The sequence below is a fragment of the Cydia amplana genome, chromosome 12, assembly GCF_948474715.1.
Source record: "Cydia amplana chromosome 12, ilCydAmpl1.1, whole genome shotgun sequence".
NCBI classification, from domain to species: Eukaryota; Metazoa; Arthropoda; class Insecta; order Lepidoptera; family Tortricidae; genus Cydia; species Cydia amplana.
Window position 1 is genome coordinate 15,473,405 of NC_086080.1, and position 27,067 is coordinate 15,500,471.

The following is a 27,067-nucleotide window of genomic DNA, read 5'->3' on the forward strand; positions in this document are numbered from 1 at the left end:
AGATTGACGGAAAAAGATAGTTACAAATAGTGACCGAGACGCAAAACGAATGTAACGAACTTAGAATTAGACTGAAAATGAATGAGACTAATCACGAATGTGACTAATAACGAATGCATGAAAAAAAATGAGACGAATAAGTGAATGAGACAAAAATCGAAAGGGAATAAGAAAGAATGAGTCCTAGGAAGACCGTGACGAAAAACGAAAAAGACTTGTTAAGAAAGAGACAGGTTACATAATTGTACTTAAGACGATAGGGACATATAGCGATCGAGACGAATAAAGAATGAGTGACGAACACAGAATGAGACGGACATAAGAAATGAACGAAAAACGAATGGGACGAATTACGCTGATACCAAAAATGGAACCATGATGCTTGAACAGGACACGAAAATATATAAGTACCTACCCTAAAGTTTATCACGCAAGATATGATCATGACATATAAGACACATACATAACTTAGTGATATGGACGTGTCTATAGGTATTTTTTATTATGGTTTATATAAAGTATGTTATAAAAATAAAAATATCATTAAGTATGTAATTTATTTATCAAAAGCGATGAAAACGGGTGACCTCTGTATGTTAATTTACTCCTTAGAAAGTGCCCGATTTCATTGCAAATCATCTATCAAGTTGGGTTGCTGGATGGTATTATGCACACCTTCATTATTTTACATTATTACATTAATTATAAGTTATATATTGTTTTATTTTTTCAATCTGTAGCTAAGATATAGTATATAAGGTGTTATACTTATGTATTGTATGTATATAATAGGGTCCGTTTTCTCCCTACGCTGCACTTGCATGGAATCCTAACAGGGAATGTCTTCTTTACTTACAACATTAATTTTGCGGTAATCTATGGCTTTTTAAACCTTTTGTGTCGAGTAATCTATCACCTATTATAATTAAGTTAAGCTATAAAAGTAGGTATTTATAATTAAGTTTCTGTAGAAATTCATTAGGTCTTGTCAACATAGGTAAATCATTAAATAAGGAACGAACCTATTGCGGTATCCATTTTTAGTAACGCAACCGTTTTCCTGGCCACTTACAAGTTTTATCAGTAGGTAGCCTTATCACTATCAGTGTCAAACGTCTGCCGCGTTTGTGTAAGTTACTTTCTATACATCTCCCTCGCACTAATATGCAAGTACGAGCGGGCATATAAAGTAAGTTACTCACACGCTAGCGAATATGTTAGTGTCAAGCTTGTAAGGCTACAGGTGCCGTTGCAATTGAACGTTTTGTTTTCAAAAGAAAAAACCTACTTAAATTGTAATAAAGTGTACAATAGAACAATATTGCAAGCACCTCGTATACATTGCTAGTGTAGAAAATTTGACTGTAACAAACAGCGCTTTTATAATAGGTACTTTTTTAAAATTTTAGGTGTTGTATCAATAAAATTTTTCATATGCCTTATATTATTTGCTAATTATATACATTATCACAATCAACGAGACTGTGTGATCAAACTATGTTTAATTATATCCAATCCTAAAAAAATTATGTTGGAAATACAAATATGCAAAACTAAAAACAGAACAAACCTAGCCTAAATAATTGGCTACACATATGTGAAATACGGTACAAGGGTATCGTCTTGGGTCGTCCCATTCGTTTTTCGTCAAGTTCTTAAATTTGTCCTATTCTGCTTTCGTCACGCATTCTACATTGAAAGCCGCCGACGATTGTAACGAATGTAGAATGGGTGACGAAAGCTGAATAGGACTAATTTAAGAACTTGACGAAAAACGAATGGGACGACCCAAGACGATACCGGTACAAGTACCTATTCAACATTCTCGCTGGTTGGTCTAACGCTAAAATTGTATCTTGCATGACATTGTATTGTCTGTGCTAATGTACTGTATTGTTGTATTGTGCATGTAGTCATGTCCCCATAATTATTATCTACGAAACATTTTGGCTGTGTTACATTTGGTTAGAAGTTGTGTAATACCTGAATGAATATCAATCTTAGCATGGTATTGCAATGTAGGAAAGTACAGTCGCGATCAGATTTATAGAAACGTCCAAGGTGTTCATAAGTTTGTATATGTATAACTTATACATACTTATTTAATATTGACCCTTCCTACAAATCTGATCCACCATTTAACGTAGTAACTCAGTAGTATATACAACATCGCTTACTCCACCACAATGATCTAGAAAAAAACCCAGATGCTAAGACTCTAAATTTTCCCAGGAGGCTGTAATCAACGAACTGAAAACGAAATCGCAAGCCGTCGGGGAGAAGAAACTTCTACACCAAGACGAAGTATACAACGGGGCGTTAGAAGACATTCTACACGGGCTTCGAAGCGAGCCCTACAGGCGGGCAGACGCCGTGCGAAGGTCGCACCGGCGGCGCATCAACTCGCACAGACTCTCTAAAGGACTAGAGGAACTAGACGTATGATACGAACCAACCTCCAGTCAACAACTGGAAAACGCCTCTGTCCTAGACGCTGTCAGATCTATAAACGCGCGCTGCGACGATAAGTTCAAGAAAAAGAGAAAAGATTTAGAAATGGTGCATAAGAAACAAACAATAGCCATCTATAATATAGACGATGACTTCTCCGATTTTACCACCAACACAGTTCGGAAACACAAATCGTCCCCGTACAGAGTCGCCCCGGCCGAGTGCGAGGTCGAGGAGCGGTGCGATCTTATCAAATCGACGTATGACGCCATCTCGAAATATACGCGAGCGATGTTCGACAAGCAAAACGAAACGGTCGTCTAAACGTGCCTAATAGTTAATAAAGTTCGTCTAAACTCTTTGCACTTGGCATAGAACAGAGTGTGGATACGCCAGCATAAAAATCAAATTCTTAAGTACGATTCCTACCTAGCGGGCGGCTGCTCGCGGATGCGACCGGCTCCGGACGGACGCTATCGCTTCTGCCATACACAGTGTTGGCCGAAAGTTAATGCAAATTGAAAATGCTGGCCATTAACCATTATAAATTGAATCGTAAACTATAATCGTCCGATACGGTTTAAGGTTCAATTTATAATGGTTAATGGCCAACATTTTCAATTCGCATTAACTTTCGGCCAACACTGGCCATACATAATGTTTACTGTATATGCACATTGAAAATGCGCTCCGGCGCGGCCCGACTCCAGCCGGTCGCTGGGAATCATTAACCCTTTGAATGCTACGCTTATCGTTCGCGGCGCGTCATTGTGAACCTTGTCAGCATGCACGAAGGTTGATATTGGGCTGTAGTTGCGCGCGTCATTTGACGTCTTTGGCGGTCAAAAAGTTAATGAATGACGCTTATAACGCGTGCCACATTTTGTTACTGCCAACTTAGCTTATACGGACTATACCCCCGCTTGCACTCGCGACAGTGTTACAAGCCTTAAAAAAATAACCCTATTTATTTTATCGTTGGTAAAACCACTTTTTAATAATAGTTAGCGGAGCTAACGAAAATCTATCGCGAGTGCAATTAGGGTTCATTTGATACGCCTGAATTTCATTCCATTGCTACTAAGTATTTTGCTACGGACAATTTACAGTTTATTTTGATACACACGCTTAGCTTTAGACATTTTTCTAGCGCCCGGCTCTAGTGCTATTTCTCGCACGCACAATACAAAAAAGAGAGACGGCATCATAGACCAAATGGGCACCTTAGTACCGCTAGTTAAAGGCCTTCAAAAATTTTACTCACATTTTTGTAAGCGTATTTTGAAAGGATGTAATTTCTACTATTTATAATCGTATAAGTAATATTACAGTGTCCTTAATATGTATTAACAATATATAAATAATACATATATATTTAACGCAAGGTATCCTTCGTATAAACGAATTAGTATACATTTTACTATATATTCATAGCATTTGTACGTAACAATATTGTGATAGTTCAAAATATGTAGCATTTACTCATTGAATTTTCATAACATCAACTGGTTTGAGTGTAGAAAATACATTTTAATTTAATTGTTTAGTTTAGGTGTACTTCTTATATTTTTATAATGGTAGTCCACAACAGATATGGATCTTAGCTAAAAACCCTAAATAAGATACAGTCAGCTGCATACTCTTTGAACGAAACACCTGTTAAATACAACGCGCCATTGTAAACCTTATCGGAATGCATGAAAGTTGATATTACACTGTAATCGAGCGCGTCAGCTGACGTCTTTGGCAGACAAAGGCTTACATTTGAGCAATGTATAGGATTTTCATGTTAAGTATTGCGTATTTATGAGACATGACATAGATTGTAATTATTTATAGGTTTCGATTCCAATTAGATTAAGTTTAATATAAAAATGAGAATTATGTTCAATATGCCTCTAATTTTGAATGATTATAATTTGGTATATCCGAAAGTAAATTTTAATTCGACGTTACGATCTGAATTGCATCTCGAATAAGTTAATTTTAATTAATTTATATATTTTGTGTAAATATTTGTTTTATTATTGCAATAGTACCAAGTTTTATAACATTTTATTGTAAATATAGTATTTTCGTATAAATATTGGTTGAAACCGAAATAGATTTGAGTTTACGCACTTTAATATAAGTATAAATTATATGTTATTAAGAATAAACAAGTTGGTACTTTTGCAAAGTAATTATAATTCTTATTGATATTTTATGAATATAATTTAATATATCACGCACTAAATTTTACGCTGGGTACCTACACAATAGTTGCAAGTTGATTGCTATCAGCAGTAGGTAAACATGTTGGCTAGTCATATAATAAACTATGACATTATGTAATCATAGACATATCTATGGGAAACAAATTCAAAACTACTCTATTCGTAATTGTTAACAGACTAAGAAAATCTTTTCCAATAGAACCACTCTAAATGTGCTCCTGGATTGACATTTAGTTTGGATGGAACCAGTGGCGTAGCTAGGCCTCACATTTAGGGGGGCCTCGCAAAAGGGGGCCTTAGGGGGCCTTGGGGAAACACATTGAAAAGGGCCTCGCAGATGTGGTTGCCGTCCACGGCTAGATTGGTTCACTCACGCTACGCCACAGGATGGAACTATTACTATAGTATTACTGTTTAATGTTTCTCCTTTTTATCTCAAATAGGTATGTTCAATCTTTAAACGTTACAAATGTTTTGGTAGCAATCAACATGCACTGAACGGTATAAAAGGTGCTTTACGCACAACTATTCTGTCTTACATTCAAAACTTAACGGCTTAGTCAAAATGTTAAAACAAAGACGCAAACACACACATTCACTACCGGCGCGAGCTACGCGCTAATATACGGGTAAAACTGTATGTAGCAAAAAGCGCCTACGCACAGAGAACCCGCTTAGCGGGTCGGTGGCAGTGAATGGGTTAAAAATATAAATTGAATACAGGGTTAGTATCGGATGACGCACATATATGTTGACGGTTTAAGGATATCAGAAACCACCTATTTGAGTAATTATTAATTACTATTAAGTAATCATTAATTAATTACGATTTTGTGTCAAGTTATGTTTATAGCGGCCCTTTTTATTGCAGATGTGGTAAATACTTCTGTTTTCATTTCACTTTGAAATTTTAAAGTTAAATAACGTTGCTACTCTTTTGGACGTCAACATAAAATAGGTACATAGGTACAACATTTTGTTCTATTCTTTTATCAATATTATGAAACCAGCCAATTTAAAATATAATAATGTAAACTGTGTCCATCGTCAAGGCAACAGTTTTCTGTTTACCAAATTTTTATCAAAATCCCTTTAGTAGTTGGTCTTGGGAAGTTTATCCACACCTGCAGTAAAAAGTGAGCAGTTTTGGTAGAAGTTTATAATAATGTTTTCTGTATAGTTATATTCGTATGTGATGTATACCTGAGAGTTTTAATCGGTTCTTCATAGTTTGTATCGCATGTACGCTAGTGTTAGAAACAGTATTCAGTGATGCAATAAAACATACATTTACAGTAACTTTTGTTTTATTTTGTGAATTTTTAAAATAAATAAACGTGTTAGGTATCATAAGCATAAATAAAATCTATAGGTTCATATTATACAGATAGTAAACAATAGGCATCAAATTTAATTTTGGGTGACGTAAATGGGACTAGTTGTTTTTGTTACATTTTATAATAAAAGTATGCCACTTTTATTCATAAATCTTATGTAACTCAAACATTAGTGTTGGGAAAAATTTACATCACCAAATAAGTAAGATCTGAAGAGACAACAGGAACAGGTCGGACAAAAGGTGGCCAAAATATGAATGGGTCCAAATTATCTTGAGAGCATGACACTGTCCCATTAGAAGTCGCAAATAAACTTAAAACATATTGATATTGGTCTGTCAAACACTTGAATGTTCATTTTGATTCATTGAGAAATTCATAAATATTCCAAAAAGCTAAGAGTGACGGCAGGTGGGCCAAAATAGTAACGGAGTGGTGGCTGCTTTCAGACGAAAGGAGTGCTTGGTGTCCGTTGGCTCGTTGGGTGGACGATATTCGGAAGATTGCAGGTCACTTCTGGATGAGATTGGCTCAGAACAGTACTCGAAGAGAGGCCTATTCTCAGCAGTGCACGATAAAAGGCTGATATGATGATGACGATGATTCCAAAAAGATAGCCTTGCGTTAACAATTCTCAAAGTTGAAAATTAAACTACCAATAGTAATTATTTTCTAGTAATCACCTTAAAACTAGTCAACAATTACAACAAATAAATTAAATATAACAATGTTTAAAATACTTCATTTAGAGAAACTTTTACAAGCTATCTTTCTAATCTCCTCAACAATAGTCTGCACCTCAGCCATCGCACCAATCCCTGTATCTCCACACATCATTGTTTTACTGATCGGGTGTATCTGTATATGGCCCCACTCACTCAGTACCTGGACTTGTTTGGCCGTGATAGGATGCTCCCACATTCGCGTGTTCATTGCAGGACAGAAGAGGAGGGGCTTGGACATGTCCCATGCTCGAGTTGTACATGTGAGTAAGTTGTCACAGATACCCTAGAAAAAATAATGAAGTCATATAAGAAAAAGTTATTGATTGAGTATAATGCCATTATGCAGCATATAACAATGGAATTATGTTATTAATTTCATTTGCCTGGGATTTATGTAGCTGCTTTTGTTACAACTAATTTGAGTAACTTAAACCATAGCATAATAAAGACTACAACAAGACATTTCACAAAAACAGTCAAACAATTTTGTACCTGTGCCATTTTTGCTAATGTATTAGCATCCAAAGGAGCTATGACCATCATGTCGGCCCACTTGCCAAGTTCTATGTGCAGCACCGGGTCCCCCCTCTGCTTCCAGGCCTGCCATTCACAGTTGTCGTCAAATAATAACACTTCAGGAGGCAACTCAGAGGTTGCAAAGAAGTGTTTCGCGTGTTCTGTCACTATTAAACGTATCTGCAAGTAAATAACGTAAATCTTATTATAGATTTTTGGTGCTCTGCATTATTATTTACAAACACAGTGTGTGTCATTATGATTGATTGTAATGTTTTTGTTTACTGATAAGAACATAACCTCAAATTTATAGCGGCTCTCGTTTTCGTTTAATTCCAATAAGGTTCTCACTAGAATGGGTATTTTCAGTGCAGCGACACTTCCAGTTGCAGCGACCAGCACTTTATAAACATTTTTCTCCATTATAAAATTAAATAAACTGATAAACCAATTATTTACGAACGAATACAAAAATATGACTTTTTTTTAAATAGTTTGGCCTGGATGCGAGTTCTTTAATCCAAAAGAAAAGAAAAGATGACGATTTTTTTTTTAAACAGTTATGGCGAAAAGATGACGTTTTTGAGACGTTTTTAATGTCGGCAACCAACAGCACCATTGGTACCAATACAACAAGTCGTGTAAATCACGTATTTCTAGAAAGTGAACCTTTATATTTATTTCCAATGGCAACAGCGAAATCCTACTGTCAAAATTAATTATCACAATCAAAATAACAAAAATAAACGTCAGTCAGTTGATTACGCTGCGCGTGTGGGGTAGGTTCGTTGCTCGTGCGGATTAAAGTACACTTTTTATTTACGTTTACAAAATCGTGTTAGTGTGTCAAACTGATTAGGATGTTAGTTTTTCTGTATCGTACGTTGTTAATATAGTGTAGTAAGCGTAATGTGTTGATCGTGAAGTGTCGAAATTTTAAATTTAGTGGTTTACGATGGATGCGAACTCGAAGTATTACGAGGGCTGTGGGCAGGAAGGGCCTATACGTTGCATATTTCTGTGTGAATTCCACCCGACGGCCGGCCCCAAGATAACCTGCCAAGTGCCAGAGAATTATATTTCGAAAGACATTTTTGATACGGTCAGCCACTACATCATTCCAAAAGTTCAATTGCAGCGCTGCACTTTGACTGTGTAAGTTTGGACCTTTCTTAAAGTAAATAAGAATCACGTGTATTAGTTATAGCGGCGTTATCTTGTTCGTTGTATTGAAGTAGATATTCCAGTTCCAATACGACTTTATTATGGTCAATTAGTTCACTTTCAAGTTTCGAATTAGTCACCCCACTTGACTGGAATCGAAATTACCATTCCGTTTCAAATGCGATATGTGATTTGATTAAGATAAAAAATGACCTGTGTTTGATTATATGATGTTATTTATTATACCTACTTTCTTTAGTTCACAGTTTTATTAGTAGAAAATAACAATAAACTTAGTTTATATTATAAGTGAAACCCCTGAAACACTTTTGAAGCAATTATATTCTCATTAATATAATTAAGAATTACTTAGGTAAAAACATTTTGCATATAATTGTGTGAGCTAATTAAGTTATATTAACAAAGTTATAACATTATCCTGAAAGCTTAGAAAGGTTTATTGATAATTATCTATTAATTACTTATACTGTTATCAGTTATACATTTTAATCAAGGTTCACTACTGCCATGAGCTTGATAACATGATAAGAGGCATGTTAGACACACATGCTCTATTGCTGTGGACTTAATATATATCTATTGTATGTACATTACATATACTTTCTCCTATCAATCTCTGATAATTTTATATTCTCTTTTTAAACTAACCACATGAATATGACTACAAAAATGTATCACACCACTACTCAGTTTCATAAGGTTTTTCTGTAGGTACAAAAATAAACTAAAATGGTATTCAACAGTGTAACACACCCTGAATAGGCTGAATATTAAAATAATTGCAATAAAAAATATTATCCCTTTTCTCAACATTGTATTAAAGTTGTTTCCAATGTTTTAAGCTGAGCTTGTGCAGTAGTACCTAATGGAACAAAATTATGATTTTATTAGAATATAAGAGTAGGGTTTTAAAATGTATATATTTTTCAGCACTCTCCTCGGATCAAAAATCCTGGGCTTCCCAGTGAGGATAGACAATAAGAAATATGCCCGCAACGCTTTCTACTTCAACCTGTGCTTTGTTTGCGACGCCTGGGCCCGGACAGTGCACCTGGAGCCCCTAGTCAAGAAGCTGACGGAATATCTTGTAAGTAGTTATAAACACTGATTTAAACTTTCACGATTTTTGCACATTATTAAATTGTACAACGGGACTTAATCGCGTATCTAAGTTTTAAGATTTAGCTCAGACGTTTCGAGGACGGCGTTGTCTTAAAACTTAGATACGCGATTAAGTCCCGTTGTACAATTTAGTACATAGTTATAAAGACTGTTCGGAAAGAGAAGAGTCAATGTATGGGATCCAATACATTCTGCGACTATTCTCTTTCCGCACAGACCAGTGTACGATCATTGGTATTAATACCTAAATAACAACTTGTAGATATAAAAAAACCGGCCAAGTGCGAGTCGGACTCGCGCACGGAGGGTTCCGCACCATCAACAAAAAATAGAGCAAAACAAGCAAAAAAACGGTCACCCATCCAAGTACTGACCCCGCCCGACGTTGCTTAACTTCGGTCAAAAATCACGTTTGTTGTATGGGAGCCCCACTTAAATCTTTATTTTATTCTGTTTTTAGTGTTTGTTGTTATAGCGGCAACAGAAATACATCATCTGTGAAAATTTCAACTGTCTATCACGGTTCGTGAGATACAGCCTGGTGACAGACGGACGGACGGACGGACGGATAGCGGAGTCTTAATAGGGTCCCGTTTTTACCCTTTGGGTACGGAACCCTAAAAACTACCTCTACTACAACTTATAGAAACATTTTTATTTACCTACTATAATTAACGTCCGAGATAGTCAATATTGCGTTGTATCCTAGATACCATAGTAAAGACGGCTTTCAAAACTTATTTTTTAAGGAATTGATTTCAATTTCAATGAGTATTTAAAAAAAACACTACAATACCAGATAGGTACCTACCTCTCTGTATACAAAGGTACCTACTCCTTATAGGTTTCAACTTAGCAATTAAGATCGCTATTACTCGAACATCCGGTACAGTTTCCAATTTAAAAGATAATACGGCGATTTATATTTAAATGTGTTTTAGTTTAGCTAGTTTGGCCGGTACAGGCCTACCTGCCTATAAACAGAATCATGTTTTCCTTAAATTTGGAATAGGTATATACGTTATGTTATGTACGAACGAAATAAATACCCGCCGAACATAACAACAACAACTAATTGGCAACGATGTTATTTGAAAACTTATGTTGTTAACGGCGTAAACTTTACGCCACCTACTTAAAATTAAATACGCGATACGCGGTATAGGTACATATATACATATACCGGATCCTAACATTCCCAACCCAGTATTTAGTGACCTGTTGTACAAATTATAGAGTGAACCTTCTTTCCCTTTTGCTGTTTAGGGGTTAAGGGCCCGTTTTTTGGAACGCTATTTGGCATATGAGAATACGGAATAATAAGTCTAGAACTGGCCCTGGACCGAGACGGGTACAAGACACAAGATATTTATTTATTCATAAAAAATGTAAATTTTATTTGAATATAGTTGATATTGTTACTACTGGATTACGGGATGAAGGCGGCCCCAAAAGCCCCTACTAGCTAGGGTTACCAGATGACAGGAATTTTCCTGACATGTCAGGAATTTTGGTCTTTTGTCAGGAATGGGGACGGAACACGAAAATGTCAGGAATTTTTTGAATTGATAGACTTTATTATAAAGTACCTTTTTATTTACTTAAATTAATCAATTAATCAAAAACATTGTAAAAAAATATAGTGAAAAATATGAACGTCAGGAAAAATATTCGGAAATCAGGAATTTTGTCAGGAAATTCTAAATTTGTATCTGGTAATCCTACTACTAGCACAATTATATCAGAGGGGTGCTATACCTGCAGCAAGTGTGACCGCTTATTCGCTGCATAAATTGGTTACGTCAGTCACCTGAGAGCGCACCAGCGACGCTCTCTGATATATCTGATGGCCACTGTACTTACCTACATCCTAGACAATAACCGTCCGTTTAACAGATATTTTACGTGACGTTAATTATTATAAATGTCTCTATTTTAAGGCTCATACAACTATAAAGTCACAGTAAATTAACATTACTTAATAGCGCGCACGCCATTTGACGTGGCGCCAAAATAATAAGATAAACTATCAAGAAAACCGCTTCGTGTTTAACACCTCGAAATAGCCCTATTATTACGTAATTATTATCGTGCAAAGACTCTTGCATTCAGTACGAGTATGATGCCTCATTGACATAAATATTACGTGATAAAACAGTCACGAATCGCAAAGCTTGTTTGTAACTGCATTCATGGTTTTGTTTATTGATTAAACGATTAGCTAAAGTCGTGCGCGATTTTGTTGTATGTAAATATGAACGTACTTTGTATGCGAGAATTTTAAATAAAGAAATGAGTGTTGCCGTCCTACGGTACCCCATTGGTACAGAGGGCATTCGTGAGACTTCACGTGGACGTCACCGTCACCATCCGTACCCGTCCTGTGCCTCACGCGTCCCTCCTAATCAGTCCGGCTGCCCGCAGCTCGTATTAACCTTTTGGAAGCCAGTCGCCAATGACCGATATACATATACGCACCGCAGGTCCAACGCCAAAGACGTATTAATCGGTCATAGACCACAGAGCAACATAAACCTAGGTGCATATGCATAAAGTTCAATTTCAGTTTTGACACTTCGGTGACGCTATGACGTGGCGCCTGAGAGACAGCTTTTGTGTTTGACACGGCGTCGAAAAGGTTAAAGAAATAGCGACTTCTTTTATGAATTTACTATTCCGTCACACTTGGCAGAACCTTAGTACCTAGGTAGTGTCGTATTACATATTAAAAGTACTAAAATAAAATCCCCTTTTCTTGCCTTAATTTAATTATAATTATGTCCTCTTCATTATCATTAGTAGCTTAGATAAATAACAATTGCTAGGTATCGATATGTACAATGTAACATTTCATATATATTTAATTCCTAGTTCCTACGCATAGTCATATAGTAAAACCCGGTATATGACTTTTCGCTTTGTTATCGACGAATCACTTTATTTTATAAAATACGTTAATTATTCATCATTATTTTCAACATAAACCCAGTTAAAAAAACCTTGTTAGTAGGAAGGTACCTAAATATACCTATACATAGTTACAAGTTAAAATCTATTAAGTATTTGGCTAGACATCGCTCTGTTTCTTATAATATCTGTGTTATAATGTCTCTGTTTCTATAACGAATAAATAATATGTAAGTTAACTGATATCTATTAGGTACCTACAGTGTACAGTATAATACATATTATTTAACATGCTAAACTAGTTTTAGTATAACCAATGAAGTCAATCGCACGTACTTTGCCCACGCGCAGGCGCCGATCATCAAAAATGAAGATCGAGCCACGACCGGCATTCGATAATTAAATAGTCTGTCATGGTCACTAGGGCGCCGAATCGGCGTGGCCTTATACCCAAGGACACGATCACGAGCACGGCACTAAAGGGAAGGGCTCGTCCCTTCGCGTGACGTAACTAAAATTGTGCCGTTCTCGAGAACGTTGTCCATATATGGGAAATTTTCTCGAACGAGAACGTTTCTCATATAAAACGGAAAACGTTCTCGAGAATGGCACAACTCTATGTGTAACTAACAACTAGAGTCAAGCGAACTCTGCATGGCTTTTGCAATGCCAGTGTGGCAATCTCAACATTATTATCAAATTTCTATGGAAATATGACGTTTATAATGACACTGCTTTACTTTGTTCTATTCAAGTCGGTGCAAAATTCACTTAGACGGTCTCTCTACTGTGCTTTATAAAAAAATGGTTATAAATTCTGTTGTAGTCTACCTACAGGTGTTTAACAATTCAAGATTATATTCTGGGTGAAATATGTTGTATTCATAACGGTTGAAAGTTTATTTTAGCTTATTTAGACTAACAGGTGTATCAATATTTGGTGTGAAAATTTGAGGTCGCGAGTTGTAGAGGTATCATTCGCATACATGTGTAAATAGCGTGAACTGTTGCTATGTAGGTATTCTGAAAATCTACAAAAAATCTTGTAAGTATAAATGTCGATATTAAACTTTCGTGAGACATATTTTAAACTGTTTATTCGCTCCGTGCAAAGCGGGTGGTAGGGGAAGCCGAAACGATCGCAGCGCTTGATGTGGCCAATACTGACAAGTTTGGTAACTTTGTTTCTGTCAATTCTCATACTTCTCAGTTATTTTAGCTTTATAATCACACTTACGATAAAAATGGGTCGCGATAGCTATTGTGTGGTAAACTGCAATAATACTGGACGAAACAGTAATATTAAATTTTATATATTTTCAACGCCGAGCTAGATATTAGCCTTTTATATCATATAGTACTATTCCAGGCTTAACAACGTAATGGCTAAACATTTTATCTAGTCTATGTCAACACAGAGTTTTTCTTGTATGTTAATAAAATAGTATGGCTAATACAGTGTACCAACATTAAGTGAATGTAATATTAGTTATTGAAAGCCCGTCAAAAGCACACTTTTGGCACGTAGGGTTATCTGTCGTCTGTCATAAGTGTCACAACAGACATTGTGCCGAAAGCGGGAGAACTTACATTTTTAACACAAAATATGTTGATTAAAACCTGTGAAAAAGGTCAAAGTTTTTATAATTGCAAGCATCGTACATATCCCCAGGAAGAGGATCACTAAGTAAGTCATCAAAACATAGTGAAACATACATTTTTTCATTGAATTTGTAACGAAACAACAACGAAGAAAATTGACCGAATAATATAAAATACACAGATAATTCTTACTGTTTTCACTAAAGAAAAAACCAAGTGTATTTAACATGAAATAGGAATAGATTCCGCACATTGTTAAGTACATTATAGTAAATATTTTTAAGGAATAATCTTTATTTTTTTGCGCTCGTTATTTGACAGCGCCGACCACGTTGCGAACGCTAGGCGGCGCTGCCATCGTGCACGGTCCCAATACGACAACGGTTTCACTCACTTGAATTTTTAGTCGCTATTGGCGACATGTTTCGGGCCCTTCGGGGGTCCATCTTCAGGCTCGAGTGCTCGCGGCGACTGCAACTCGTGCACTGATGAGCGCGCACTCGAGCCTGAAGATGGACCCCCGAAGGGCCCGAACATGTCGCCAATAGCGACTAAAAATTCAAGTGAGTGAAACCGTTGTCGTATAAACAGTTTAAGTATAAATGTGTTTGGCTAAACTAAAATCGTATTTTAAGATGTTAAGTTCCGAAATAACATTACCTACTTTATTTTTTTCAAATTTACTTCTTTATTCTTTGGCTAAAAAGAACATTCGACAAATCCACTCTCCGACATAATATATTTCTAGCAGTACAAATCATCCTAAACCCGAACAAATGTAACGAGAAATTAGAGTAAAATCTCGATTGTTTCGGTGGCGTGCTAGTCGATCTTGTGCCGCAGTTACTTTATTTAGGATTCTTTCCCGATTATCTAGTTATCTACCCCAACTGACATTAACATATTTTTGTTTGAAAATGATCATAATTTAACGAAAGGTTTGTTCCCCAGTTGTCGATGGAGCTAGAAACCGAATGGCTGTCAAAGCAGTCAGTGTCGGGCGAGGCGGGCGCACTAGCGGCGCTGATGCGGCAAGTTATGCAGGACATCAATAGCAAACGAATGTGCACACTCACTGGTAAGTAACATATTTTTAGGGTTCCGTACCTCAAAAGGAAAAAACGGAACCCTTATTTATAGGATCACTCGTGCGTCTGTCTGTCCGACCCCCCCCCCTCCCCCGCCTTTATCTAAACTACTAGGTAAAATTTTGGAAAAAATACACTAAATGGTTCTTTGAATTGCGAATGTCGATTCTTATTGGCACATTTCTAGTTTGCCTTTTGAACATTTTTAGTTGGCTAGATTTATTTGAACGATTACTCCACCGACAAGAGCATAGCTCTTAAATATTGATGATGAGATTTATTTGAAATTATTTTGTTTCGAATTTTGTAACGTATCGTGTTTTTAGCATCCCACATTCACCATTTTTAAATTGTCAGACACGCCCCTTTTAAATCGGTCAAGGACAAGCTACAGAGGGTACGAATAAATAAATACGAAGAGTGAAAAATTCAGGGACCGCAAATGTCGGCGTTGGGACCCTGCCTTTGGCCTCGACCTAGTTAGGCACCGAATTTGCGCCCCTTCCGGGTCTAAATGTCTTCTGTTCAGCGGCCATACCTATATGCTCGTACGTACGTACGTAGTTCTATTTCACGTAGCCAAGCATTTTGCCGTATTTGCGTCAAATATTTTGCCAATATAATATTTTATTATAATGAATAGTATATAATACGCATACTTCTTTTAACCTGCTATTAGATGAGCTTCTTATTTATTTTACAAAATTACTTCATATTCCAAATTTCTTTCTCGAATATTTGAATAGATTTCGTCTGATCTTAAGTCCTTGGCAACTCTAGATGTACACTGTACAGATACTTCGACTTCGTAATTTCTTTTCATAATTTTTGGAACAATACGCCTACGCTGCCTTCCAAACTTATTATGTGAAATAATTATGAATATTGGCGATATTGACAACTGTTAACGATGTTCAATTCAATGTTGATGAGCGATTTAAAATTCTAAATAGAAACTACACCCACGGATGATAAGTTTCACTGCTAATTAGTACCCAATCCGGTTGTGATAAAAACTATAATGGCTTAACTGGGTGCTAATTATTCAGCCAAGAATTCACAGTTGACTCTCAAACGCTTGTTACCAAGCGTACCAAAGCCAGTATAAGTGTACAATATTCACACAAAAATAATTCTTATGGGTATAATAGTAAGGGTTGGTTGAACTGCGTATGTAGCGTGGTAGTTGTGTGCAACAATAGGCGTATGAAACGGTAATTGTTGTGATGTTAATTGACTATGAAAGCAAACACAGCAAATACTCTTCACCACTGCCACTGCACAAAAGTACGTTTCCTTCCATTTTATATACCTATAGTATACAGGAACGGTAACTTCATTATCATTATCACTACCTACATATTTATAAGAATATGAATATTATCGCGTGACAAAATATACATAATATGTATACAGAATATCACTCTAGCAACTACGAGTTCAACTTACAATTAAATTAGAACCTCAAAAACAACTAACAAATGGTCCACTCAATTATGTAGGTACCTTAAATGTGTAATAAATAACCCGTTTAGAATAAAACTACGATAACAACAATCCGCTCATTGCTAACCTCGAAATTTACATACGAAACGACCATTAGTTGGCCTGCTGCCTTCATTAAATAATGCAAACAGGAAAAATCACTTTGTTCTATAAATAAATAGCATACTAGTAAGATAGTTTAGATATGAGAATTGTTCAATATGGCTGTTAATCTTAAAGTAATCGTACATTCGCCACATTATTTTTTGTTTTTGTAAATGATCCACGAACAACGTGCAATTAAAATAATACGCGCTATCAGCTCGTAATTTATTGCCAATTAAGTACCTGGAAATTTATTATCATTGGAGGTTCATTAACCTACGGCAAAACGGTAATTGAGATCTACCAGCTACCAGCCTGGCAATTACGAGTTTATGTTCAACTTGTCCCACCTAACTCCTCTCTTGTCTGTTGTGACACTTGTGACTTCTTTTCCAGTTTTTGTTTTTAATTCTGTTTTTGTTTTTAATTATGTATTTATATGTAGGTACTAACAGCTAGTTTCTAAGTTTCGATGTAAGTAGACTTATCACAATATGGATGTAAAAGTCTGAAATAAACAAATTTTATTTTATTCTATCTATTTAAATCAAATCTGTTTTCTGTTGTTATTGAAAATTTCTCGAGGTATCCTGCCATTGTTATTGTTTAAAAACCAATAAAACGATCAAATATCGTTTTATGAAAGGTTTAATATACTTTAAATAGGTACGAGTGTATATCAGGAATTATCCTCGGAAGATCCAATACGGACCTTACGTGGACAATATATATGCAGTTATCAGATTAATGATCATATTTGCGCCTCAACATCCTGTTTTTTTACTTCAACTTTACATGCCGGTAGTCAAGCAAAGCAAGATCTAAACAAAACTGAACAGCACGCGCTTTTAAATATCCAAACATGACAGACCTCTTATTTTAACAATCAAAAAAATCATTACACACGCCCCTGCTTAAATATTGTGTAAACAGTTTTTTGGTGATGGAGTTGGGTCTAAGTTTTAGGTAAATAGTTTCATCCTCACCTATTAAGGGGCCCACTGATTACCAGTCCGCCGAACGATATCGGCCTGCCAGTTGTTCGGAACTGTCTACTTTTTGCTCTAACTGACAGGCCGATATCGTCCGGCGGAGTGGTAATTAGTGGGCCCCATTAGAGTCTGCGCGGAAAGAGAAGAGTCGTAGAATGTATGGGACATACATTTCACGACTCTTCGTTTTCCGCACACTCTACTTACTGCATTTTATTCACGCTCACACTTCACACTGATACTTAAATAATATAGAAAAGTCATATACCACGTTTTACTTTTCGTCATGACTATGCTTATTCCGGCCCGGTCTAATAGACAGAAAGATTTTTTTTAATTAGTTATGGGACGGAATACACACAAATAATCTGTATTGACACAAAGAAAACGGGGCTCTATTAATATCAACATGTTAGACACTCGAGTGAACAAATGATAAGCGGTGATAATAGGCCAGACAGGCTAAATTACCTACTTACCTACGACTCCTACGAGATAGCTGAGTTGTGCCTAGCAACCGACATACTGACACTGATACACACACTACCCTATTATACATATATGTACATCAATCCCTACTACAGTCGAACCTAGATAACACGAATCTGAAGGCAAACGCTAAAGTTCGTATTAATGAGTTTTCGTCTTATTGAGTGTCAATGACCTAGCAGCTTAAATAAACACGTCGACGTAAATTTACTTAAGGTGTCCCACAGGTGCGTTTTCCGGGCGGGGCGTGAGCGGCGCGTGACTCGCGTGAGCGTTTTATATGTAAAAGCGACGCGCCCCGCTCACGCTCCGCTCGGAAAACGCGCCTGTGTGACGGAATCTTTACTGTATCGTGTCAAATCGGACACTAATGAGTTTTTAAATGCTAGTGATCACTTATAAATCACCAGTTAATCTGCACTTACTGTTATATAAAGTGGCTATCAGCTACTTTACGTGATATCTAAATCTAACGCACTTTTTATTTGTTTTATACCGATAAATGATAATAACATTAATCACTACCAAATAAATGGTTGCGGTTTTTGTAAAATGGAGTAGAAAGTTTCAGGCATTTTAGTAGCGCCAGAAATTTACTTTTGGAAGGAAACTTTTCTCATGGTTTTCTGATTTTGTTTTCCTTAATGTGAAATTGTATAGGTACGCTAGATGCGGAAAGTACGGAATAAACAACGATTCTTGTGAAAAAAACAAAGTTGTTCTAACAAGGCCCGAGGCGAGGGTGTCCACACCAGTCCAAATGGCAGATGAGAATTAAAACCAATATTATTTCTTTGTCATTCAGAGACATTAATCAAAATAATTCAATTAGGAAAATAGAAAACGAGATTTCTTCCTAATATCCAACAAATTGGCATTAATTAATTAATTTGAATAACAAATCTTCCTAGAGACGATTTTAAGTCGAAGATTGCTCGACATGTTTCGCTCCATAAGAAAGAAAGAAAGAAAATACATTTATTTACGTCTAACCAAACGAGGTTCTTCAACGGGAGCAGGGCTATACCGCGAAAATGGAAGTACGCAAATTGCGGGCATCTGTCTCTGTTTCTCTAATTACGCCTTCATTGGAGTAAAAGAGAAAGATCCTCGCAATTTGCGAATTTCTGTTTTCCCGGTAGTCCCTCAGGCATTCTCCCTAACCTACGGCGAATGCAAAATTTAATAAGCTTCAAGTGCAAATGTTTGCTTGTTATGTTTAAAATAAGTCACGCGAATCGCACTTTTGATACATTTTTTTTAAGTTACGCGTAGTATAACAGGCACGAGTGACCGTAGAATAATAAATTAGAATTTTTGATGGTCTTTAAACATGCTACATTAACTGTGTGTTCAATTGCAATTACACTGAGATTGACTTACATTACAGAGCGTTTTCCAAAAAAAATGTACATTTCATTCATGTCTTCAAAATATTGACTTCTTGTGCTCATTTTACTCAGAATCATTTGTACATTCACGCCTCATACATGAAAAAATGTGTTTTGTATGAAAAAATATTTTTCCAGTGCGTTACGTTCATACAAATGAAAAAATTATTCATAGAAAAATGTGACGATCTGGAAAGGAAATCTTGGGACACATTTTTTCATGTATGAGGCGTGAATGTACAGATTATTCTGAGTAAAATGAGCCCAAGAAGTCAATATTTTGAAGACATGAATGAAATGTACACTTTTTTGGAAAACGCTCTACAAGTGAATTATTACTTATTAGCGTATTCGAGTGACGGTATAATACCAATTAAATTTTTCGGAACTTATACGATTATATTACATGTGGCTTTCCATCGCAGGAGGTACCTTATGCTTCAAGGTATATTACATTACAATACACATATACGGCAATAAGATAAAGAATGTCTTAGATTACAGCTTTTGACGTAAGAGCCAATAAACGATCCGAGGCTATCTTTACATATTTATAAAGTAAGGGATATATGTTTTTTGAAGTTGAAAATAAACGCCCTGACCTATCGAGATACGGTCAAGTATTATGGGATAACCAAGGCAGTGCCTGAAAAACCACTTAGAAGTTATAAATAGTACAGTCAAGGTACCTATTAAATGTCGACACGGACAAAGTACCAAAAAAATATGTATATATACGACCTTATTGCTCACTCATAACGTTGTGGCGTACATATTTTTGGCACTTTATCCGTTATTTCATACATATTCATATAGTGTACCTATACATGGGATCATTTGAGAAATGAAAAGTATACTTTCCCGTTCCGTGCGTAAATTCAAACTGTATGTATATAATAACGTGGATTGTTGTTACAGTGGGCACAACAACGACACACCTCACCGTCGTGAGGGTAAACAGCGACCCGTCGCCCGTGAAGGACCATCAGGTGCCCGTGTTCCTGTACAGCAGGCAGAGCTTCGTGGCGGACCAGTGGGACCTCACCACCAATCAGGTCAGAATACTTTGTTACAGTACAACAACGACACACCTCACCGTCGTGAGGGGAGCTTCGTGGCGGACCAGTGGGACCTCACCACCAATTATATAAGACTTGAGAGGCTAATTTATTAGTTTTTCCGAATTTTAGAGCCTTTTTGTTTGTGAGCGACAAGTTTAAGGGCCGCACCAACCACTATTGACAGACTGATCAACGCCACTCAGCAGTGAACTATGAAACTTCCCGTACAAATATAGCGATCACTTTAACGGTGGCAGACGGTTTGGTGTGCAAACAACCCTTAATCTCACTCCAAAGCACCCTTGCGGCCATTTTAGTGTATAACTTCAGTTGCGGATTTGCGGAAATTTCTGCTTAAAGTGCAGTAGGTTCAGCCGGCAGAGTTTTTCAAAAATTGTAGCGTTTTTAGATCATGATACGATTGCCAAAAAAATATTAGCAACTTGAGGCCTTTCTCTAGTAACTTCATCGATTCGAAACCTGATTTCTTGACTTTCGCTCGATAGATGAAAAAATAAGAACCTAGGTCTAAAGCGCACCTTAACAATTTTTACACAAAGACTAAAAATATGAAAATTGCTTCTTAAAATGCGCAATTTTATTTTTGATGGAACTCTGGAAGTACTTTTTTTTGTTAAAAATTGCAAAAAATTTAAATTCTAAAACATGATATCTGGGATCCCGGGCACGCACAACGATCTCGCTCACGCTTACGCATTTACGCATTTTACCGTGACGCAGAAAGCGTTATAAATTTACTTTTACTCTTTTAATGGCACAAGTATTGTTTACTTAAATGAAGGTTCCTGTTTTGGTTCTAGTTAAGACCTATTGTGTAACCAATAAATCATTTTTCATTTTACTCGTCTTCGTGTTTATTAAACCAATGATTGTCGTTTGTCGCGTTTTGCGGAAGAATTATAACGATGCGTGGAAGACGCATAGATCTAACGCCGAGAAATACGTCAGAAGAACAAAAGAAAATAACGAGTGCCTCTCTGTGTAAGGAGTTGCTATGCTGGCAGCTATGTATTAATTTCAGAATTTAAGTTACTGGACTTTAAGTACACTGAAAAAAAAGCCGAACTCATTGAGTAATTAAAAAAATAAATGAACTTTAGTCATAAAAAAATAAATATTGGTCTATATCGTAAACCCGATTTTGTTGTAACAAACAAACCTGACTTACTAGACACGCTAGCCCTGTAAGTAGTACCGAGCTACAAACAATGGCGATGTATGCAGCTCGGGTGCGCGTTGCATACATCGCACAAAAAAACTGTTTTATTTATAATATATTAGTAGGATTTTTAGAGTCGTCCAATCCAACCAACGCAACGCGCCATAAAACTAATAAAAATGGACGTCTCAAAATACATTTTGTAGTCCAATTGGCCTCCGTGATTTTGTTTCGCTATTTAATAATAGGTAGTCGTCGTGCCAAGCTTCGGTTCATTGCACTGTGGCTGTTCCTGGAGCATGGGAATATATCTTTTATCATGTGTGTGGAATTTTAAAATATATGAAGCTAGGGACAGTTTCACGAATGCCAGTAATTTTTCATGCTACAAAGATTTATTCCTTAGGGGCCAAAGATTTATTCCTTAGGGGCCAGCTTAAAAGCTAACGACTATAATACCATTGATTAAAATTACTGCTTACTTTTCTTGTACTACCGATAGAGCAGGGGTCACCAATTAAGCAAGAAAATAAAATAGGTCGGCGGTCCGGATGCGGACCGCGGTCCGCCATTTGGTGACCCCTGCGCTAGAGGACCATGATATTAAAAAACCGGACAAGTGCGAGTCCGATTCGCCCACCGAGGGTTCCGTACTTCTTAGTATTTGTTGTTATAGCGGCAACAGAAATACAGAAATGCATCATCTGTGAAAATTTCAACTGTCTACAGCCTGGTGAGGTGACAGACAGACGGACAGAGGAGTCTCAGTAATAGGGTCCCGTTTTTACCCTTTGGTTAAGGAACCCTTTAAATAAGTAGATGTTCATTGTCCATATGTCGAGGTGAACATCTTGATTCTTGATTCCATAGTTTAACAAACTTTCAACCTCATCACGTACAAACGTTACAATGTAATTGAATGATATTAATCATTCAACAACACAACAAACAAACATTACGTAAGGAAACCTGACTCAAATTAGCTGTCACGTACGTCAGCTTAAGGTAGGTCCGTGCGTTTTTGTGCCAGTGTCACAAAAAACTGAGAAACGTTAGCTTTTTCGTGCATACGTAATGAATTAGTCATGTAAAGAGGTCTTCCCATGTGCATTATAATGCATTGCATGCGATTGTTTGTGGAACCGAGGAATTTACCCAAATTGTATTCGTTGCTTTTTGTTTATGACAATATAATTATGTATGTTACAAACTTCTCTAAATGCTATTAGTTATGATTATGCGCCTTTATGAGTCATACAGTAAATTGAAAAAAAAAACTAACTAAACTAGTTAACACATAAAATTTTCATTTCTCATACTCATACTCATACTCATTCTTTATTGGTAATAGGTGATTACATGTCAACTTACATAGCTAGTACAAATAACATAATAAAGTCAAAAAATATAAAGTATTCTAAATATTCAAGTTGATTCGCTACTTGCGTAGTTTTATATTTTCATTCATTTAAGTACATTAATATTTCGCAGTCAGAAATTCTTCTATATTATAGAACGACCGCTCAACAAGCCAAGTTTTAAGTTTGTTCTTAAAGAGTAACAAACTAGGTGCGTCTGTTATTGATGCTGGCAGGTTATTATACACGGAGGGGCCCATGACGTGTATAGTTTTTGCTCGTTTTCGTAGTAACTTTCCTCTATAAAGCGGGAAAACGCTGGGATCTGCTACGAGCGTAGCGCTACGAAAACGTAGGCAGTTAATGTGCTAGAAAAGGGAGAGATGGCAGAAGGTGCCCTGATTTAAACTATTAAATATATTTAAATGTTTCACTGACGTATTAAAAGTCGCAAATTGTTCGACATGTTTCGACGACACGCTCAATAACAAGAAACTTTACGGAGAAGCATTCTCGGGCCGACGCAGACTGTAAAAAATCATTCCTTAAAACTAATTGACTCAAACTACGAAACTAGGTCATATACATACATACATATATATAATCACACCTATTTCCCGGAGGGGTAGGCAGAGACCACGGATTTCCACTTGCTACGATCCTGACATAACACTTTCGCTTCAGTTACTTTCATAACATTCCTCATACACGCTCGCCGGTTTAGGGTGCTCTTGACCTGGCCTTTTTTTGAATTTTTAACTCTTTATCAACATGAGAATCAAATATAAGTCTAGCAATTTTTGAAACCCGGTCGTCAGGCTATAATAGTATTATATACTATCTACTATGTACTAACCTTAGTAATAAATAATGTAATTTAGTTTAAGGTACTAACGTTTAAAATGAACGCATCAATTCGCCGTTAAACGTAAGTTTGGCGAACCTAATATAAGTGTTAAATGTACCATACTTACTGAAAATAAATTAAAAAAAATATATTTGTGGGAAAGGTGTTAATTCCAACTTGATTAATAGCTTCTAACAGACCCACACGTGTGCTCATAACACATAATCCAGTACACGCGTTTCCACTCAAGCTTAATTCACAATTCACTCTATTTAGTAATCATCCCTTTGAGGAAGTTCCCAGCCGTATTGTCTGTTTAACCCGTAATAATTACGATGTATTAACTAGAAGTTGTCTATTGTCTGTTCGTAATATCGGGATTAAATAGATTAATTGGATTAGTCGCGGAATTTCATGTTATTTGGTCGCTCGCTAACTACGTTACTGAAAACGCTTGACCCGAACCGACACGCTCCAAGAAATATCTGATTAAGTAACAAAATATGGATCTCTCTGATATAAGCAATTTTTTTTAAATATTGTGACGGTTTTTCGTGTCTGAAGCAATCCTTAGGAACAACAGGTAATTGAAAAAATAATTTATAACCGGTAGGGTAGTAATTTTGTAGAAAAGTAAAGAAACTGAAAAATGACTAAAATAAAATCGCAAAATATGTAAAAAAAAAACGGGGTTCCTTTGTTTCCCATAAAGTTTTAAGTCATAATGTATTGTTTGTCATATTATCATTAGTCATACAATTGAAACCATTATCTTTTCAGGATTTTCATAAGGTTATCCTATAGATAGGTTAGGTTAATTAGGTTTGTTTTATGGCAATCCTGAAAAGTGACGCGTTTCTGAACCAAATTAATTATGACTAACGAGAATGCGCGTATCCGCGTTTGTATATTTTCGCGTCGTTCTGCGTCTAATGGAATCCATTTGCATTCTTACAACGATCTGGTATATGGGACGTGTCTTGTTTATATCATTCTATTTTAATAATACATTTATTTGTCTGTGAGATACTAACATATTTTTTTGTTAAAGTGGCCGTTTTATATTCCGGGTATTTTTAATCTTGCTGGACTATATTATAAAGTATAAACTGTGAAACGAATAGCCTTATTTTAAAATTGGGTTAAGTAGATGAAAATATCTGGGTGCCTAGCTAAGATGCCAATCGTTTGCGCCGTAGCGAACGATACGGTAATTTATTTCTGTCGCACTTATACGTATTTATGGAAGAGTGATACGCAAATGAAGGAAAGACATGAAAAGATTTTGTGATGTGTGATATGCCTATAACCGTTGACAATAAAATAAAAAAATTATTGTCTATCGACCCATTTTTTTCTCATCACTACAAAAGTCCACTTTTTGCAATCATCAGTAAGTAATTAAGATTATGATGTATGATTATGATCGTTGTTGTCTCGATGTTGAAGTGAGAGCCGACAACAGAAGTTTGCCACTTATACACATTTTATAGCTCAATTTAATCCCATCAATATCGTGATAAAAATACTGTGCAATAAATCGTAATTGAATAAGGTGATGGCGTAATAATCTTCTGTTTACATAGTCGTTCGTTAACCTCGCATGTAATAGCAACGAGCATGAAAAGTGCACGAAAATAAAATAAATTGTATTTACTACATTTTCCGGTAAAATAAATTTTATTTCGTCGTAATAAAGTTGAGATTCCAAAAGCTAGCGTAGGAAGAGCGCGCAAATAAAATATTGGTTGCGGCGGTCGCTACTGATAGAAATTGTTTCGAGATTGTTGAAATATTTGAAAGCCGAATTCCAGAAGAAATATGCGCCAGCCGTAACATAGGCAAACACAATTTTTTTTTGTCATTTACATATATTTAGTCTAGTAAACTACGCGTATGAGTGGGTGGATGAGGGTGACGCACAGAGAAACAAAACATCTCAATCTTTGGTTGTGATATATTAATAAACACTTTTTAACTTTCATTTAAGGAGCAGGAAAAATAGGCCTTAATCTGCGTACAGACAGATGTAGTACATAATTATTTTTCATCGTATTTTCACGGAAACGTACGAACGTGTCTTGCTATTTCAGTCAGTCTCGGTACAAAAAATACTGAGGTTGACTGAAGTAGCATGACAAATGCAAACGTTTCCGAAAAAACAAATAAAATCTCAGTTGATACGAAGTGACCATGACGTGAGATTATAGTTTGATCTAGTTTGTCAAATTAATCAGATTACAGATGCATCTAACGGACGGATTTAACAATCCGTGAACAAGATGCATGTTACTGCGTCGATATATCGGGAGCTCGAAAACATTACAAAAGGTACTTAATCACGGTTCATATCCCGGTCGATATAAGTCCAGATTAATATATGATATACGTTTAATTGGTTATGTAATGTAATAGTTTTCTAGCCTAGTCTGTAGGAACCCTACCTACAAAGTTGGAGGTCCTGGGTTCGATCCCGTTAAGGAGAACACGATCTAAGTATTAGTAGATGGGGTGATGAATGCTGCTGCTAAGACAACTAGTGTTGCCAGTTTACCCTTTAAATAGTTCAATTTTCGTTTTAACTTAGACAAAATTGCTTTCATATGTTCGGATCTTACCTCTGCAGATGGTATTATTCTATTATTCAACCGATTTTCGTGAAATTTTGTGAGCAGCTTCGGTAGTTAGATAGATTTTTCTATCGTTTCGTTTTTTGGAAAATATTCAAAAATTGTGGAAACTGGCATAAAGGACTTGGTGCCTTGTACATTATTTAGTTTGTTATTATTACGTTAAGCTTGATAAATACTGCTTAGTATTATTTATTATTATCCGGCCGCCTAATTTAATGATTAATTAATATAATATTTTATAGCATATTTATTGGGCCATCACAAAATGTCATATAATGCAAAAAAGTGACCAAATCCTCCAGTGGCAGACGCCGGATACACTTGAATATTCGTAGTAAATATGATAAAATAAAATATCATGATCTTTAGTTTAGTCT

General features: G+C 36.1%; 3 protein-coding genes across 4 annotated transcripts in view; 2 read left to right on the plus strand and 1 right to left on the minus strand.

Moving 5' to 3' along the window:
• Positions 1 to 2,528, plus strand: part of LOC134653139 (formin-like protein) — a 104,492-nt gene extending 101,964 nt beyond the window's left edge. Inside the window, exon 18 of one of the 2 annotated variants that reach the window (XM_063508449.1) lies at positions 2,233 to 2,371. Coding sequence is in view for 1 of the 2 variants with exons in the window: in XM_063508448.1 (XP_063364518.1) it covers positions 2,233 to 2,445 (213 nt within the window). In the remaining variant the exon portion in view is untranslated. Of the gene's footprint in view, positions 1 to 2,232 lie in introns of both variants that reach the window. The other variant, XM_063508448.1, reaches the window with a different exon arrangement.
• A 4,140-nt stretch (positions 2,529 to 6,668) lies between these two features.
• On the minus strand, positions 6,669 to 7,687 carry LOC134652633 (phosphopantothenoylcysteine decarboxylase). Its single transcript, XM_063507793.1, has 3 exons — positions 7,546 to 7,687; positions 7,222 to 7,425; positions 6,669 to 7,012 (listed from the first exon to the last, which is right to left on the minus strand). Exons 1-3 carry the CDS (start codon positions 7,666 to 7,668, stop codon positions 6,746 to 6,748), a joined length of 594 nt encoding a protein of 197 aa, XP_063363863.1. The 5' UTR covers positions 7,669 to 7,687; the 3' UTR covers positions 6,669 to 6,745.
• Positions 7,688 to 8,019: 332 nt separating this feature from the next.
• LOC134653154 (GATOR complex protein NPRL2) overlaps positions 8,020 to 27,067 on the plus strand; it is a 59,758-nt gene continuing 40,710 nt past the window's right edge. Inside the window, exons 1-4 of the mRNA XM_063508490.1 lie at positions 8,020 to 8,400; positions 9,361 to 9,517; positions 15,013 to 15,139; positions 20,530 to 20,666. Of these exons, the coding sequence (XP_063364560.1) occupies positions 8,201 to 8,400; positions 9,361 to 9,517; positions 15,013 to 15,139; positions 20,530 to 20,666 (621 nt within the window). The 5' untranslated portion in view covers positions 8,020 to 8,200. The remainder of the gene's footprint in view (positions 8,401 to 9,360; positions 9,518 to 15,012; positions 15,140 to 20,529; positions 20,667 to 27,067) is intronic.

Coding starts and splice junctions, on each gene's coding strand:
- LOC134652633 (XM_063507793.1), bottom strand. CDS start 7,668: ATGGAGAAAAATGTTTATAAAGTGCTGGTCGCTGCAACTGGAAGTGTC. Junction 7,426..7,545: donor AGAGCCGCTATAAATTTGAG/GTTATGTTCTTA, acceptor ATTTACTTGCAG/ATACGTTTAATAGTGACAGA. Junction 7,013..7,221: donor CATTAGCAAAAATGGCACAG/GTACAAAATTGT, acceptor TATTTTTTCTAG/GGTATCTGTGACAACTTACT.